Here is a 17055-nt window from a genome sequence, read left to right on the forward strand (position 1 = left end):
CCTGCTGCGTTCTCTTTTCGGTGTCTCTTTTGGTAGTGCCTTCTTTAGATATTATAGATCCGAGATATTTATATTCATTACATCTTTTCGTGGTTCTAATTTCTAACTCTGGATCTTCTTCATCATCCCCTATTTTAAGATACTCTGTCTTTGACATATTCATATTGAGGCCCCATTTTTCATATTCTTTCTTTAGTTTTCTAAACATGTAGTCCATGTCTTCCTCATCATTCGCTACGACTACCTGATCATCTGCAAAAAACAAAGTTGTTAGACATTTACCACTGCCTATGTCTATTCCCATTCCGGATACTTGTTTCCTCCACTGCTCTAGCGATGATTGAATATATATTTTAAATAAAGTCGGAGACAGACAACATCCTTGTTTAAGCCCCTTTGATATAGGGAATGATTCAGATATAAAGTTTCCTTCTTTAACGACACTTCGTGCATTTTTGTATATATTTGCGATAGCATCCACATACTCTCTACTGAGACCTACCTTCGTCAATGTTTGAAACAGTTCTTTCAAAGGTACCGTATCGTATGCCTTCTCCAAATCTACAAACAATAGGTGGGTAGATAGATTCCTTGCCTTCCGTTTTTCTATTACCTGCTGCAGAACGAATATATTATCAGTGCACGATCTTCCTGCACGAGATCCACTTTGTTCTTCCATGTCTTCGTATTCTGATTCTATTCTTTTCTTTATTATTCGACCGTACAACCTCCCTACTGAGCTGGTAACAGTTATTCCTCTATAATTAGAGCATATGCGTTTATCCCCTTTCTTGAATACTGAGCTGATGTATCCAACATTCCAATCATCAGGGATATTTTGTCCTTTTAAGCATTTATTAAATAGTTGAACCAACATCTCTTATATCTTTATTGAACAATAAACATGATTAGTTAAAATATTGTTTTGTTAAAATAACTGAAAGTTTTTAAAAGTATATAAAAACAAGGATGTGACGTTTGGAGCGTTGCAAGCTTAATAAAATTTTGTACTTTGAGGTAGCAATAAAACTGTGTCATTTGATTAATAATAAATTCTTAATAGATGTATTTCTTGACGCCAAATTAGCATTGCTTAAACCTCTGTTTAAGAAGGGTAAACTTAAACTCCTATGAAATTATTGTCGTATCAGTCTGGTTCCTTCTTTCTTTAAATTATTTGAACCTGCGAAGCGTATAGACTTTTGTAATTGCTGGTTTAGCTTCCTTTCTAGAGTTCTTATAGGTTTAAAGATCTGTGTCTCTTGGCATTATTTAAACCTGTTTATCTTAATGTCCGGTTTTTATATTTTTTTTAAGTAAGAGTATTATGAAAGTTTTGTAAAAAAATCAACAACTAACATTCACTAAAATTTTATTTCTCACATGATATTTTCAGTTTTACAAAAATAAGTCCCTACAAATAATTTGTTTAAAACGATTCTTACATCTACATCATTTATCGACCTTTTTCACAGTCGAGCTTATCAGAGAATCTATACTAAAGTTTTGATTGGGCATGTTGGGCAGGGTCGTACTCGACGAACTCGCGCCCAAATTGTGCGTCAAACTATGCCGTCGCAAATCACAATTTCTTCGAAACACTTTACCACAAGTCGAACAGTTGTACGGTTTAATGTCTGTGTGGGTGAGCAAGTGCGTTTTGAGATTGGACCGTTGGTTGAACGATCGGCTGCACACTGGACACTTGTGCGGAGACTCTTCCATGTGGAGGATTTTGTGGACGGCCAGTGTACGAGACTGGCAGAAACCTTTGCCGCATTCTGTACATTTGAAGGGTTTTTCTTTACTGTGGATGTATCTGAAACAAAATAAAATATGTTAGTCAAATATTTAACTGTAGGTACTCATTTACAATAAATTAGTAAAATATGTAAAAAGTTTGTAAGAACTTAACGAGAAAATTATCATGGTAGAGCTGACAAAAAATGGCCATAATATACACACATCGGAAGTGCGCGGAAAGGAAAAAAATGTGGAACAATGGGCATACCAGTACAAGAGGATATATTATATTTAAAAATCCACAAGAAAGAATTTCCTGTAGCTGTATACATTAGTTACAAGTAAAATTTAATAAAAAATTTTTGTCCTGGTAAAAGGTATATTAGTTTAAAAAGCCCCTATAGGGCTACAAACATAGAAACAAAACGTTTTCGCTCTGTAACAAGAGCATCATCAGTGTTACAAGAACATTGTGAGCCAACCAAAAAAAAAATACAACGGTCAAAACCTTTCAACAACAGACTAAAAGTTTCATATAAATGCGAACATGACAAAATCCAAAGGATGGATATAATTCCTATGGATGCGGCCCTAGGGCAACATATGACTCCCACACATGGTAAGTGGGTCAATAGGTAACAATTAGGTCATTATGTTACAAGGGGTTGCCAAGGTCTTAGTTGCCAGCGAGAAGTGCTAAAAAATTTCATGGCAGCACAACGAACAATAGATTAAAGTGTGTAACAAATTATGAAAAACGACAATATTCATAAGACTTATTAAAATGATCAAATACTTATAAAATACACGTTATTCTTCAAAATATAAGGGAGACTCTATTATCACAAAAGAGAGGAAATCCTGCGAATGAAAAAAAAGTAGCAGTACGAATGAAATCAAACGACCGACCGTGGAGATTATTTACGAAATATGCACTAAAAGAATGAATGAGAAGGTATACAATCAAGATTTGTCAGGATGCTATTCCTGACGTTGACATAACAAGAGTACGTTAAATTCTAGTAATGACAGAAAATCACCTTGAAACAGAAAATGAGATAAGTCAAACAGGTGGACGAATGATAAAAATGACAACATACAAATTATTTTTTCTGTACCAATTACATTTTATAACATGTTTCATTAGGTAATAAGCTTATATAGGTCTGGATCTCGCGTATGAAAAAAAGTTGATTAATAGCAAGCTGAAAATTTGTTAATAGCTTAAGGGTGTCTAGTAGGACAAACTTTAATATATGAGAACACTGGAACAGGGGAAGTTTTAATTGTGGAACAGGTTAAAAATTTGGAACGGTCAGACCACGAAAACGTCACATGTATTTTGCCCGACAGAACTTCCAATTGATTTGTTACCCTTTCATTAAACTCTCATGCAAAAATCAGGCTGCTATTTATCACTAAATGGTAATTATAATGAGTGGAACACGTAGAATATGTCAAATGACAGGAATTATCTTCTTCTTCTTCAGGTGCCGTCCTCGTTCCGAAGTTTGGCTATCATCAAGGCTATGCGTATTTTTGATACCGTAGATCTAAATAATTGGCAGCTGCTGCACTTGTACCAATCTCTTAAATTCTTCAACCATGAATGTTTTCTTCTGCCAATGGATCTTTTACCTATTATTTTTCCCTGGATAATTAATTGTAGTAGCTGGTACTTTTGTCCCCTCATTATATGTCCCAAGTATTGCAGTTTGCGCTTTTTAATAGTAAGCGCAAGTTATTTTTCTTTCTGCATCCTTCGCAACACTTCCATGTTTGTCACTCTCTCTGTCCACGATATTCTCAGTAATCTGCGGTACATCCACATCTCGAATGCTTCTATTTTCCTTGTATCGATCTTTTTCAGTGTCCAAGCTTCCATTCCATAGAAAAGAACTGACAGCACGTAACATCTCATGAGGCGAATTTTAAGATTTAAACTTAGCTCTCTCCCGCATAAAACTGTTTTCATTTTGGTAAAAGTAGCTCTAGCTTTTTCTGTTCTGATCTTGATTTCTTCAGAGTTGTCGTTGTTTTCATTAATAACAGTTCCCAGGTAATTATATTTTCTATCACGCTCAATTCTTTGATCATGTACGGTTATGTCAGAAAAATGTTGTGGAGATTTCGACACCATCCTTATTTTTGTTTTTATGATGTTAAGTGATAAATCGAACTTTTCGCTGCACTCTACTATTCTGTTTATCAGTGTTTGGAGATCTTCCGGGGTTTCTGCTATTAATACTGTGTCATCAGCGTATCTCAAATTGTTTATTAAAGTGCCATTTATTTTAACTCCTATATCTTGGTCAGCAAGGGCTCTGTTTATAATATCTTCTAAATATAAGTTAAAACAAGGTTGGTGAAAGTATGCATCCCTGCCTTACGCCTTTTTTGATCTCGAGTTTCTCGGTTGTTTCCCGTTCTACTCTAATATTCGCCTTCTGGTTATAGTAAATATTGAAGATAATTCTGAGGTCCCTTTTATCCAAGTTTTTCTCTACCAACAGTCTCATCAGGTGTTCGTGGCGAACTTTATCGAACGCCTTGTTGTAGTCAATAAAGCACATATATATTCTGGTTAACATCTAGGCATCTTTGGCACATGATATTAAGTGCAAATAGTGCTTCCCTTGTTCCAAGCCCGTTTCGAAACCTGAATTGAGTATCACTGATGTCAGCGTCTAGTTTTTTGTGAATTCTTGTATGTATCACTTTAAGAAATACTTTTAGTGTGTGTCCCATTAAGCTTATTGTGCGATGGTCGGTGCACAGTTTTGCGTTTGTTTTCTTTGGAATAGTTACAATAGTTGACAGAAGCCATTCCTTAGGTATTTCTCCTGTTTTATAAATGCAGTTAAAGAGGTCAACCAAAACATTTACTGTTTCATCTTCCACAAGCTTAAGAAGTTCCGATGGAAGTCCATCTGGACCCGGTGATTTGCCATTTTTCATTGTTTTTATAGCATATAGTATTTCTTCTTTAGAGATTTTTGGTTCTTCCTCACCTTGTATGTTACCAATATCATGATCCTCTCTTTCATCGGCAAAGAGTTCTTCTATATAATTCTTCCAGGTCGTAAGCTTTTCTTGTAGGTCAGTTATTATTTGGCCATTTGCGTTGTATAGCACATTGGGATGCTTCCTTTTTTGTATACCTGCCAATTCTTTTACCTTTTTATGTAGGTTAAACGTGTCATGTTTTAATTGCAGTTCTTCAATTTCTTTACATTTTCTTTTGTAAAAGTTTTCTTTCGCTAACCTTATTTCATCTCTAATTTGCTTGTGTATCTCGTTGTATTTTTGTTTGCATTTTCCCTTAAACTGTCTTCGTTCCTCCATGAGACTTAAAATTTTCTCTGTCATCCATTCTTGTCTTTTTGTCGTATTTCCTCTGCTAAGGATATTCTGAGCGGGTTTTATTAGGGCATCTTTTAAGTCTTGCCACTTGTTTTCCACGTGCGTGTTTGGTTCCTTTGTAGACAACATTCTTCTTCTTCTTTAAGTACCGTGCCCAAATTTTTAGGCGTGGGTAGCTTCCATAACAATTTGCCGACAACATTCTTAGGTTACCATTAATCTGTTGCTTTAATTCTTCTTTGATTTTTGAGTTTTGTAAGCGGCTGGTATCTATGTAATCTGGTTTTACCCTTTGTGCAGGTTTCTTAAGTTTAATGCTTACACGCGCTATCAAGGGATTGTGGTCAGAGGAAACATCTGCGCCTGGGTACGCCTTGCCGTTTTTGTATCTTTCATTTATCAACACAAAGTCTATTTGATTCCTAACTATTTTCTGTGTGTTATATTGAGGTGATGTCCACGTCAAAAATGTGTTTGAAATAATCATATCGTTTTCTTGGCAGAACTGTAACATTCGGTCTCCTCTCTCGTTCCTTAACCCGAGACCATAATTTCCTACATATTTGCCGCTTTTTCCTTCCCCAATTTTGGAATTAAAATCACCAAGGATAATTGTGACGTCTCTTGGCTTTATAGATTTTAGAACATGGTTAATTTGTTCATAGAATTCCTCAACCTCTTCATCTGATTTTTCTGCAGTAGGAGCATAGACCTGTATGATATTAAGATTTACAGTTTTTGTATGAAGTTGAAGGAATATTACTCTATCAGACACTGGTGTAAAGTTAATAACAGACCGCATCATTTTTTTTTGATACAACAATTGCTACTCCATATCTGTGGTGTGGGTCATTATTTCCTGAAAAATATATCATTCCGTTGTTTGTCGCAAAGCTGCCTGAACTCGACCACCTTGTATCGCTGATACCTAAAATTAGGTATTATTACAGGTTACAGGAATTATGACAGGTGATAAATAGCAGTCTGATTTTTGCATGAGAGTTTAATGAAAGGGTAACAAATCAATTGGAAGTTCTGTCGGACAAAATACATGTGACGTTTTCGTGGTCTGACCGTTCCAAATTTTTAACCTGTTCCACAATTAAAACTTCCCCTGTTCCAGTGTTTTCATATATCAAAGTTTGTCCGACTAGACACTCTTAAGCTATTAACAAATTTTCAGCTTGCTATTAATCAACTTTTTTTTCATACGCGGATGCAGACCTATTATTGACAATATTTACTAGCACGAGACAATTTACAGTTTTATCATTTATAAAAGATTTCAAAAATCCATTAATATTTCTCCGAACGTTTTTAGGAACACGCCTTGTTGATACGGGCCTCAATATATCTTTGTTAAATTAAATTCTTAAAGTCTTAATTTAAGGGTCATGATTGAAAGACAAACAACCTGGTAAAATCACTTCACGATGACTAAACACATCTGTACGTATTTACTCCCATCTTTAATTTTTAATTAGTACGTATGTTATTAGGAAGGCTTATCTGTTCAAATTAATTTTTCACGTGGATTATTATAGATCAGATCTGATGAATTGAAGGGTGTGTAGTCCGGGAGCTAAGAATGAAGAAATTTAACTATTTATAACAAATTAAATTAATTAGTGTTTTATTTTTTTCAACTTGTCTTGTATAAATGTTTGATCCAGGTTTTTCTTCTTTTATTTAGCCCATTTTTCTGACGAGGATGCATTCATAAAGGGAAAATTCTCAGTGGTTATCATAATTTCAAACTAAAAAAAGAAAGTAGGTATAATTTTATTTGGTTATTGATATACATAATTTAAATTCATGGTAAGAACTATCCAAACGGATTAGTTGACATAAAAACATGTTCGGTCTTGTCAGGCCATCATCAATAATACTTGTACATGTCCAAAAAGCCACTTACAACTAGGTAATATAAAAACCTTTTGGTTAACGAGTAAGGTAAAGGAGGGTAAGAGTACGCGGTCGGCTAAAACTACGCAGGGAGTTGTTAAACACTTGGCATCACTGCAGCATATGCGTAACCAGGATGATCCTAAGGGGGGTTACAACTACTGGAAAGGGGGGGGGTTACAACTAATGGAAGGTCTCTGAGAGGTATGGTGTTAAGCATACTGAGCTCAAAGTCCATCCCAATGGGGGGGGTTACAACCCCCAAAACCCCCCTGGTTACGCCTATGCACTGCACTCAACGAAAAAGGTAAGTAATATCAATAAAAATGTTAATTCAGACAACAAACGCAATCCTTAAAATTTGTCTAATTCTTGGTTTTATTGGGACAACAAAACGATGTTCATCAATTCATTATTTTCGTTAGTTAAGCCAATGTATTACGTTTATTGAATGGATGAACATTCATTATGTATACCATAATATCACTTTATTGGTATTACGAACTCTGTTCACTGAGTCAACGAACACTATTTATTGAAACAACAACGTCGTTAATTGACCGACGAAGACTATTCGTTGTGTCAATAACAGTGTTATTTCTCCTAACGTATTTCGTTTATTTCTACAATTATTTCCGTTTATTGTTACAATTAATTCCGTTCATTCCTACTATGAACGTATTTTATATTAATAATTACTGAATGCAATAGCCCAAAATATATGATATTAATTGATTAATAATAATTTTTTAAATCCCCCTTTTTTGTCCTTAACCTAAAGGACTTTACATTGTGTGATTGTTCATATGATTTCACTTATACAGTGTACTGGAATAAGTGTTACACTCCCCCACCCCCTTATTAACTTATTTATTTTTAGCACATAAGCAAAACGCTCGGACAGGTCGATTTTTAAAATAATCAAAGTATATTATAACATCAATGTTTCGAACTTTACACGATCCCTCTTCAGGTGAAAGGCGCGGCGTAACTTTGATTTTTTTAATGGGAAAGTACGTCATGTGACAGCTTATTTAAAAGCGTTTGAAATAGTGATTCCAAAAATGTATAACACTTTAATCCTTTTTGAGAGCGCAGGTGCAAAATTTCGATCGAATTCTTTTTAAGTGCATTCATTTTTTTTTGGAATTCTGAGAAAACTAGTAAATTTTTTTGAAAAATTTAAACGCGGAATAAAATATTACATTATTACCGAGGGCAGAAAGTCCCTTAAAATAAACAAAAAGTTTCTGTTGAATGGTATGCCTAATTGAAATTAAAAATTATACTAAATTTTCTCTTTTTCACCCCTATGACTTATTAAAATAATCATTATAGAGATTCTCAGGGACTTCAGACCCTCGATAATACTGAAATATTTTATTTTGCATTTAAATTTTCAAACATAATATTTAGTTTTCTCAGGATTGGAAAAAAATGAATACATTTAAAAAGAATTCGACCGAAATTTCACGATAATAGACACACAAAAACTTCCTTCTACTACGGACTACATTTGGAAACGAAATGAAATTATTATTCGGCACTTCGGCAGAGGTAACAGCATTGTTTAACAAATAATTCTTTTTTAAACAATGGTAACACAAAGAAGCTAGGTGTATCACGATAAGGAAAAGCCGTTACATTTCAAATGGTCAAGCAAAACATTTATTGTCTCAACAACTACGTTTATTGTCACAATAAACGCATTGATTGTGGGAATTAAATGCAGTAGTAGATTGATTAATGCATTCGTTGTCACAACAATCAATTTACATCTATTCAATAATCATATATTACTCTATATTAACAACATTTGTACATTGTTTTAATGAAATCTGTACGTTGTCACAATAAACCAAGGTAATTGCTTGTCATCTACGAAATCAAGAACGTGAGTTGCTGCCAGAATTAACAGTATTTATTAAATATACGAAACTAAGTTATTGGCTGAATAAATTGAGTGTTATTGATTAATGTACTCTAGTTATTCTCATAATTATTATTCAATCATTGTGACAATAACCAAATACATTCGTCAATGTCTAATAGTTCGTTGAAACAACAAATTAAATTGTTGTGACAACGAAATACTATTCAGTAATCACTGTTAATCAATATTACGAACTAAATTTTTTTGAGTGTGCAGGAATTTTACGATATCACGTTTTAGTGTGCTTTCAACTGGAGAAGAACTCGCCATATTGTCATCCACCTGACACTCTATCTTTGCATTTTACAACGTAAATTGTTCTTTTTCACCTTCGGAATGTAATATTTTTACTCTAAAACGTAAGAGTTTAAGGTTACTTAACATTGGTAGGCATATTTTGTATTAATACATATTAAGGCAAAGACGATTAGCTATCTAATGTGTGGAGTTAAAGAGAAGAGTCTGTTTAGTGCAGGTACGTAGCGGCTATCCGTTGAATCAAGTCAGATGAGTCTAAAAATACACTGTCTAAAGATTTCAAGGCTGGAGAAGCGGATCAAAAGGAAAATTATGAAAGATAGTGACAAAAAAACAAATAAGAAAGATTCAAACGTCAAAACTAAACTAACTTTTGATATTGAGCAACCCAAACCATCTACCAGCTCCTCAAACCGAGAATCAGACTAGACTGTTGAGTGCCCAGGATGTGGACAGTCATTTAATGGCAATTTGATTCAATGTGGAATATGTGCAGAATGGTGGCATGAGGCCTGTTCAGCGTATGAAGGAAGCAGACCTTTCGTTGCGACCATCGTAAGACTCTTAGCTAGTGCGTACTTTTACCCTTATTCGTACTCTTAGCCTCCCTGGAGCTCAAGAGTGCGCAAATGACACTTTTTCAAAATATTTGTATTACAGCGATGTTTTTTTGTTTAAACATAATAAAATATGATTTTATTGTTACGTAATAAATAAAGATCGATATTCAACAAATATGGTATTGTTATGTCTTTCTTCCCCCAAATTACAACCCAAAATAAACTAAGTTCGTACTCTTACCCTCATTTACCCTATGTATATTGGAAATTATTTAAGAATAATAAAAATACAAAAAAAAACAACAATTAATGACCAACGGAATTGTTATCTTGAAGGGACAGAGAAAACAACAGAGAAACAAAAAGGAATATAAAAAACAGAAATTAATAAAACAAAAGATAAAGATCGCGCAAGAAAAGTGGATGGAGGATAAAGACAACAGACGTTAGCTGAATATGAAAGACCAGAAATGCTGAAGGTAGAAGTACCGCGTGCTATAATAAAGTTGACAAAGGAAACGTAGTTGGATCTGATAACATACTCGCAGATATGTAAAAACTAATTACTACCGTAGAAAATATGAAGATATTGGTTAAGCCTTTTAATCATATCTATTCTCAACTGATGAAATTCCAGAGGACTTCTTAAGATCTGAATTCATGATTTTACCAAAAAACACAACTTCATGTAGTATGTATGCATGTATGTTATTCCTACGTATGTATGTTATTCCTACGTATCTATGTACATTAGAATAATAAGTAAATAAGATAATGAAATGCACTTTGGATTTAGAGATATATTGGGAACTATAGAAGCACTTTTGCGCTGAATTTTGTGCTCCAGAAATGTCGAGGTCACCATGAATATCTCTTTGCTGTTTTTAATGATTATGAAAAGGCATTTTATACAGTACATTTAGAAAAATATTAACATATCTTGGACATACAATGGGGGGAGAACAATATAGTATTCTTTAACTAATAATTATGATGAGTAAAATCAAAGGACGCAGAGGAGTTGGTAGAAAAAAGCCTCGTGATTGTACAATGTCGGAGAATGGACCATGATACGGAGAGTCGAACAACTGTCCAGAATAGCTTAAGATGAAGAATCATGCCGTGTCAATCGCCAACGTCAAGAACTAGCAATGCCGTACGAACTTATTTACTCTATATTCAATCATGCCCTCGAAACCTGGATATTGAAACAGTAAATAGGAATAGAATTGATATGACTGAAATTTGATGTGGATGAAGAATGCTTGGTATACTTTGGATTGTCAGAACAATAAACAGATCAGTTCGTGAGAAGATTAATATCACACGATATCTCCAGCTTCATATTTACAATGGATTAAACTTCTTTGCTCATAAACTTCATGCTGACAATATGGAGCAGTTAATGTTCCAGTGAAACTAGAGGGACAGAGAGGTACAGGGTCAACTCCAACACTATGGACTGAAACAGTAAATACTGTGGAACTACTGGAACCAAACTTAGTGAGTGCGGTATGACCAATCCAACACTCAACGAAAAAGGTACGTAATATCAATAAAAATGTTAATTCAGACAACAAACGCAATACTTAAAATTTGTCCAATTCTTGGTTTTATTGGAACAACAAAGCGATGTTCATCAATTCATTATTTTCGTTAGTTGAGCCAATGTATTACGTTTATTGAATGGATGAACATTCATTATGTATACCAAAATATCACTTTATTGACATTACGAACTCTGTTCACTGAGTCAACGAACACTATTAATTGAAACAACAATGTCGTTAATTGACTGACGAAGACTATTCGTTGTGTCAATAACAGTGTTATTTCTCCTAACGTATTTCGTTTATTTCTACAATTATTTCCGTTTATTCTTACAATTAATTCCGTTCATTCCCACAATAAATACGGTTATTCTTACAAGCAATTCTATTCATTCTTACAATCAGTTTCATTCATTCCTACTATGAACGTATTTTATATTAATAATTAATGAATGCATTAGCCCAATGTATGATAATGATTAATAATAATTTTTTAAATCCCCCTTTTTTGTCCTAAACCTAATGGACTTTACACTGTGTGATTTCTCATATGATTTCACTTATACAGTGCGCTGGAATAAGTGTTACACTCCCCCCCCCCTTATTAACTTATTTATTTTTGGCACATAAGCAAAACGCTAGGACCGGTCAATTTTTAAAATAATCAAAGTATATTAGAACATCAATGTTTCGAACTTTACACGATCCCTCTTCAGGTGACAGGCATAACTTTGATTATTTTAAATGGGAAAGTACATCATGTGACAGCTCATTTAAAAGCGTTTGAAATAGTGATTCCAAAAATGTGTAACACTTTAATCCTTTTTGAGAGCGCAGGTGCAAAATTTCGATCGAATTCTTTTTAAACGCATTCATTTTTTTTTGGAATCCTGAGAAAACTAATAAGTATTTTTGAAAAATTTAAACGCAGAATAAAAGATTACCGAGGACTGAAAGTCCCTTAGAATAAACAAAAAATTTCTTTTGAATGGTATATTTGAAATTAAAAATCATACTAAATTTTCTCTTTTTCGCCCGTGTGACTTATTAAAATAATCATTATAGAAAATCTCAGGAACTTCAGACCCTCGATAATACTGTAATATTTTATTCTGCGTTTAAATTTTCAAAAATAATAATAAGTTTTCTCAGGATTCGAAAAAAATGAATACATTTAAAAAGAATTCGACCGAAATTTTACGATAATAGACACACGAAAACTTCCTTCTACTACGGACTACATTTGGAAACGAAATGAAATTATTATTCGGCACTTCGGCAGAGGTAACAGCATTGTTTAACAAATAATTCTTTTTTAAACAATGGTAACACAAAGAAGCTAAGTGTATCTCGATAAGGAAAAGCCGTTACATTTCAAATGGTCAAGCAAAACATTTATTGTCTCAACAACTACGTTTATTGTCACCATGAACGCATTGATTGTGGTTATTAAACGCAGTAGTAGATTGATTAATGCATTCGTTGTTACAACAATCAGTTTACATCTATACAATAATCATATATTACTCTATATTAACAACATTTGTACATTGTTTTAATGAAATCTGTAGGTTGTCACGATAAACCAAGGTAATTGCTTGTCATCTACGAAATCAATAAAGTGAGTTGCTGCCAGAATTAACATTATTTATTAAATATACGAAACTAAGTTATTGGCTGAATCAATTGAGTGTTATTGATTAATGTACTCTAGTTATTTTCACAATTATTATTCAATCATTGTGACAATAACCAAATACATTCGTCAATGTCTAAAAGTTCGTTGAAACAAAAAATTTAATTGTTGTTATAACGAAATACTATTCAATTATCACTGTTAATCAATATTACGAACTAAATTTTTTTGAGTGCAAATAGAGCCAAAAGGATGTCCGCGTATAATATTATTATTTAGCTGGTTAAACAAATAAGACAACTTGCTTCTATAATTATATACTTGCTTATAGTAATCTTTTGTATCAACTGATAGCTACCTTCAATTTGTTGAATGTGAAAATGCGCATTAATCTCCCGTACTATTTTAAATCGAATCAGAGGCACTGAACTAGTTATTAAAAATTCATTGACTATTAATGACTAGCTATTTTCTTCTGTCAGATTATTACTTAATTAATTTTTCAGTAGTGCTACGGCAACAAAAATTAATAAAAGATATAGAACAGCGGTTCTCAATCATTTTGTGTCATGTACCACCAAATACTTTTTATTATTTTTGGTACCACCTAACTGAAATGCATATCTAATTAGGTGATCTAATTAACTATAATAGTGGTGCTGATTTTGGTTGTTTTTGCGTTTTGTGTACCACCTCAAAAAATGAAATGTGCCACCAGTGGTACATGTACCACAGAATGAGAACCGCTGATATAGAAGTTATATCTTTGATGGAATCAAATAAAATCTTACAAATTGATTTAGAGGGCAAATATTTTTTTATTTCTCATTTACTTGTGGAACGCAAGTTAACGAGATATAATAGAAGAAATAAAATTTTGTTGTGTAAAATGTTGTTTAAAAAATTGCCTAGGCACTCTTATTTAACATATTTCAATGGTTTTATTTCTTCTTCATCTTCTTCCTTCTTGTATGTAGGCTTTAAAGCCTGTTTCTTCTTCAATATTAGCCTCCTAAATTGTTTTTATCGCACCATCTTTTTCTTGGTCTGTCAATACTTCTTCGTCCATTTGGTGACTTATCTCGTGCTATTCGTACTATCCTATCCTCCAGTGGCGGCTCGTATAACTTTAGGAAGGTAGTGCCAGAATCCGGGCAGCTGCCTAAATTTTTTGTGGCGGTTTTACGATATGGTCAAAAAGGATATAAAATATAAATAGAGTATCACGATAAGCTGAATTTAATTGGGTTTTTATATTTAACTTACCAAGCATTGAAAAGCTAAAAACGTTATTCATGTGCACTTTAGATTTTTCATGGGATTTCAATTTCTCCCATATATGTACAAGATCATCGGTGCCTTTGTTTGACCAAGTCTCGTCACCTCCAAACAAAACGCATACAAAACAGAAGAGTTTATTAGTTTGTTCGCAACCACACAACCAGCTATTTTTATCATAAATAATTTTATTAAACTTACGACAGCGAAGTTTTTGTCCATTTCCACTTTGTTTTTCAATTTTTAAATCGGGTAAAGGCCGACCGAGTTCTTTAATTTGTAGTTTTTTTTTCTAACGAAAAACCACCAAAAGAGTTTTTTAATATATTAATTTGATTCATTGTCAATAAATAAATTAAACGTAGAAAATAATCAAAATATTATTTTTATACCTACGACACCCACGATCACAACGCACTAACTAATAATTACAAATTAAAAAATATAGTAGAGTATAAACACAAATATACAATACAGTAGTAGACAATAAACACAATAGCGTCAAGCGAACGCGTAAAGAAACTAGAAATATGTAGATCTAAAACATTGTATCCACTAACTTCCTTTTCGAGATTTCGAGCCTGGCACGGAGACTCCAATTTAAACGTATGTTAAAAGTGCAATACCGCTCTCTCTCTGTCACTTACACAGGATGCTCATACAATCTTTCTCTTTTCTCACGAGCCACTATGCCGTTCGGCACTGGGATTTTTATGATTTTCATCCTTTATCCGGTCAGCTGTGGGTGGCCAGAGTCGGTAGATTTGCATTGCGCTACGCAGTTGCTAGATTTGATATAATTTATAAAAATAAAGAGAAATATTCACAAAAAAAAATAAACAGGCATTAAAATGTTTTTAAGATAAAAAATATGTTTCTGCATAGTATGGCACTACCTCACGGGCCGCCACTGCTATCCTCTGCCATTCTACTAATGCGTTCGTTCCACTCCTGTTTCCGTTTTGTCACCCATCCATTTATGTCTTCTACATTGCATGAGTATTTTGCAAAAACTACTTGATGGATTATGCTAAAATTTTATATAGTTAGTGTTTTTTTTTTGTACTTAAATTGTAGGTAGTTAAATATTTCCTGGATTTTTGAAGGGTCTATGCGGCTTTTGAATACATGAAAGATTAAAATTGATTATCGAAAAACATGGATTTTTGACCTTTTTAATGGTTTTTGCTAATTTTGCAATAATAACAATCATAACAATTATGTTATAGCAATCTCGTAGAGAATTTAGTTGCAAAACTTTTCTGTTCTCACAAAATTGTTCTAAATAGCAAAAAAAGAGAAAAAAAACGCATTTTTCTATTTTTTTTAAATAATTTGTGAAAAAAAATTATTGTTAACAAAAAGTATTGTATATAAAAAAATTGGCCCACTTATTGAAGTGTCCGTATAATGAAATTAAAGCGATTATAGGATTGGATGGAAGTGGAAGATGATGTGGTTTACAGATATTAAAAGAGGAAATTAAAATTACATTAAAAAACAGCAAAAATGGCAATACAGTAGGTCCAGACAAATCCTAGTAGAAATCATAAAATTCTTGAATGATGAAACCTTGGATATTTTAGTAGATTTGTTTAATATAATATACAAAACAGGAGAACAGGACATATACCATATACCGAAACAATGGACATGGACACTCCACCTTTTGCGCTACATATTACTAAAAATACAAGTGCTAAAAACTGCAGTGAATACAGAACAATACCATTAGTAAGTCATGTTTTTAAATTATTCCGGAAAATAATACACAGTCGTATAAATAAAAAAACTGGAAGAAGGAATAGATGATAGTCAGTTTGGGTTTTGAAACGGACAAGAAATCAGAGAGGCTTTATTTGCTTTTAATGTAATAGCTTAAAGATGCGTGTATAATATGTATACATATTATGAATGTGGATGTGCATACAAAATACATAAAAAAATAGACTAGAATAATAACAAACCTATACTGAAATCAAAGAGCATAAATTGTATCAGAAGAGCAATTGGGCAGAAATGTATTATATCACCACTAGTACTAGTAGCTCAATGTGTAGAATCGAGGGTATACATTTTTGAAAAAGCATTAGGCGGTGATTTCCAATAAACGCTGTATGCTGCGTACAACGTCACGATGTATGAAATTTGTTCATTTTCTTTACTTTTAATAAACTTTGAAGGACAAAAACTATCTCACAACCGAAAATAGTTAAAAAAAGGGTGATTCTAAAACAAATTCAAATTACGGGATGAATTGATATTTGGGTACATTTTTGAAATGTACAGGTAGAAAGGGTTGATAAATACAAATACCTATTAACCTGGCTTTCAGAGAATAATGATCAAACAACAGAAATAAGGACCAGGATAGAAATAGCAAGAAATGCGTATGTAAAAATGAAAACATTTCTCTGCAACAAAAACCTTAGATTAGAACTGAGAGTAAGAGCATTGAGATGCATCGTGTTCTCGATATTGCAAAATGGACTTGAAAACTGGATATAAAAGCAAGAACACATGGAGAAGGATGCTTAGAATAGCATGGACATACAAGAAAACCAACACGGAAATATTGCGCGAAATGGGCAAAGAATCATCATCATCAGCATTGACTGTACAACCCATGGTGGGTCTTGGCCTGTTCCAGAATCAGCTTCCATTCCTTTCCATCCTTCGCCTTGGTTTTCCAATGGGCAAAGAATACGAAACAATAAACAAAATAAAAATAAGAAAGTTACTCTATGTGGGGTATGTAATGAGGAGACAGCCACATGAAATGCTCAGACTTATAGTACAGGTAAAGATAAGAGAAGAAAGGAGAATAGG

At 33.3% G+C, this 17055-nt stretch overlaps 1 protein-coding gene across 1 annotated transcript in view; it reads right to left on the minus strand.

The window, feature by feature from the left end:
- Window positions 1–1355: 1355 nt before the first annotated feature.
- LOC114329698 (protein sister of odd and bowel) overlaps window positions 1356–17055 on the minus strand; it is a 48124-nt gene continuing 32424 nt past the window's right edge. The window contains exon 2 of the mRNA XM_028278883.2: window positions 1356–1819. Coding sequence (XP_028134684.1) covers window positions 1453–1819 — 367 coding nt within the window. The 3' untranslated portion in view covers window positions 1356–1452. The remainder of the gene's footprint in view (window positions 1820–17055) is intronic.

Source organism: Diabrotica virgifera, chromosome 7 (genome assembly GCF_917563875.1).
Source record: "Diabrotica virgifera virgifera chromosome 7, PGI_DIABVI_V3a".
Classification (NCBI taxonomy): Eukaryota; Metazoa; Arthropoda; class Insecta; order Coleoptera; family Chrysomelidae; genus Diabrotica; species Diabrotica virgifera.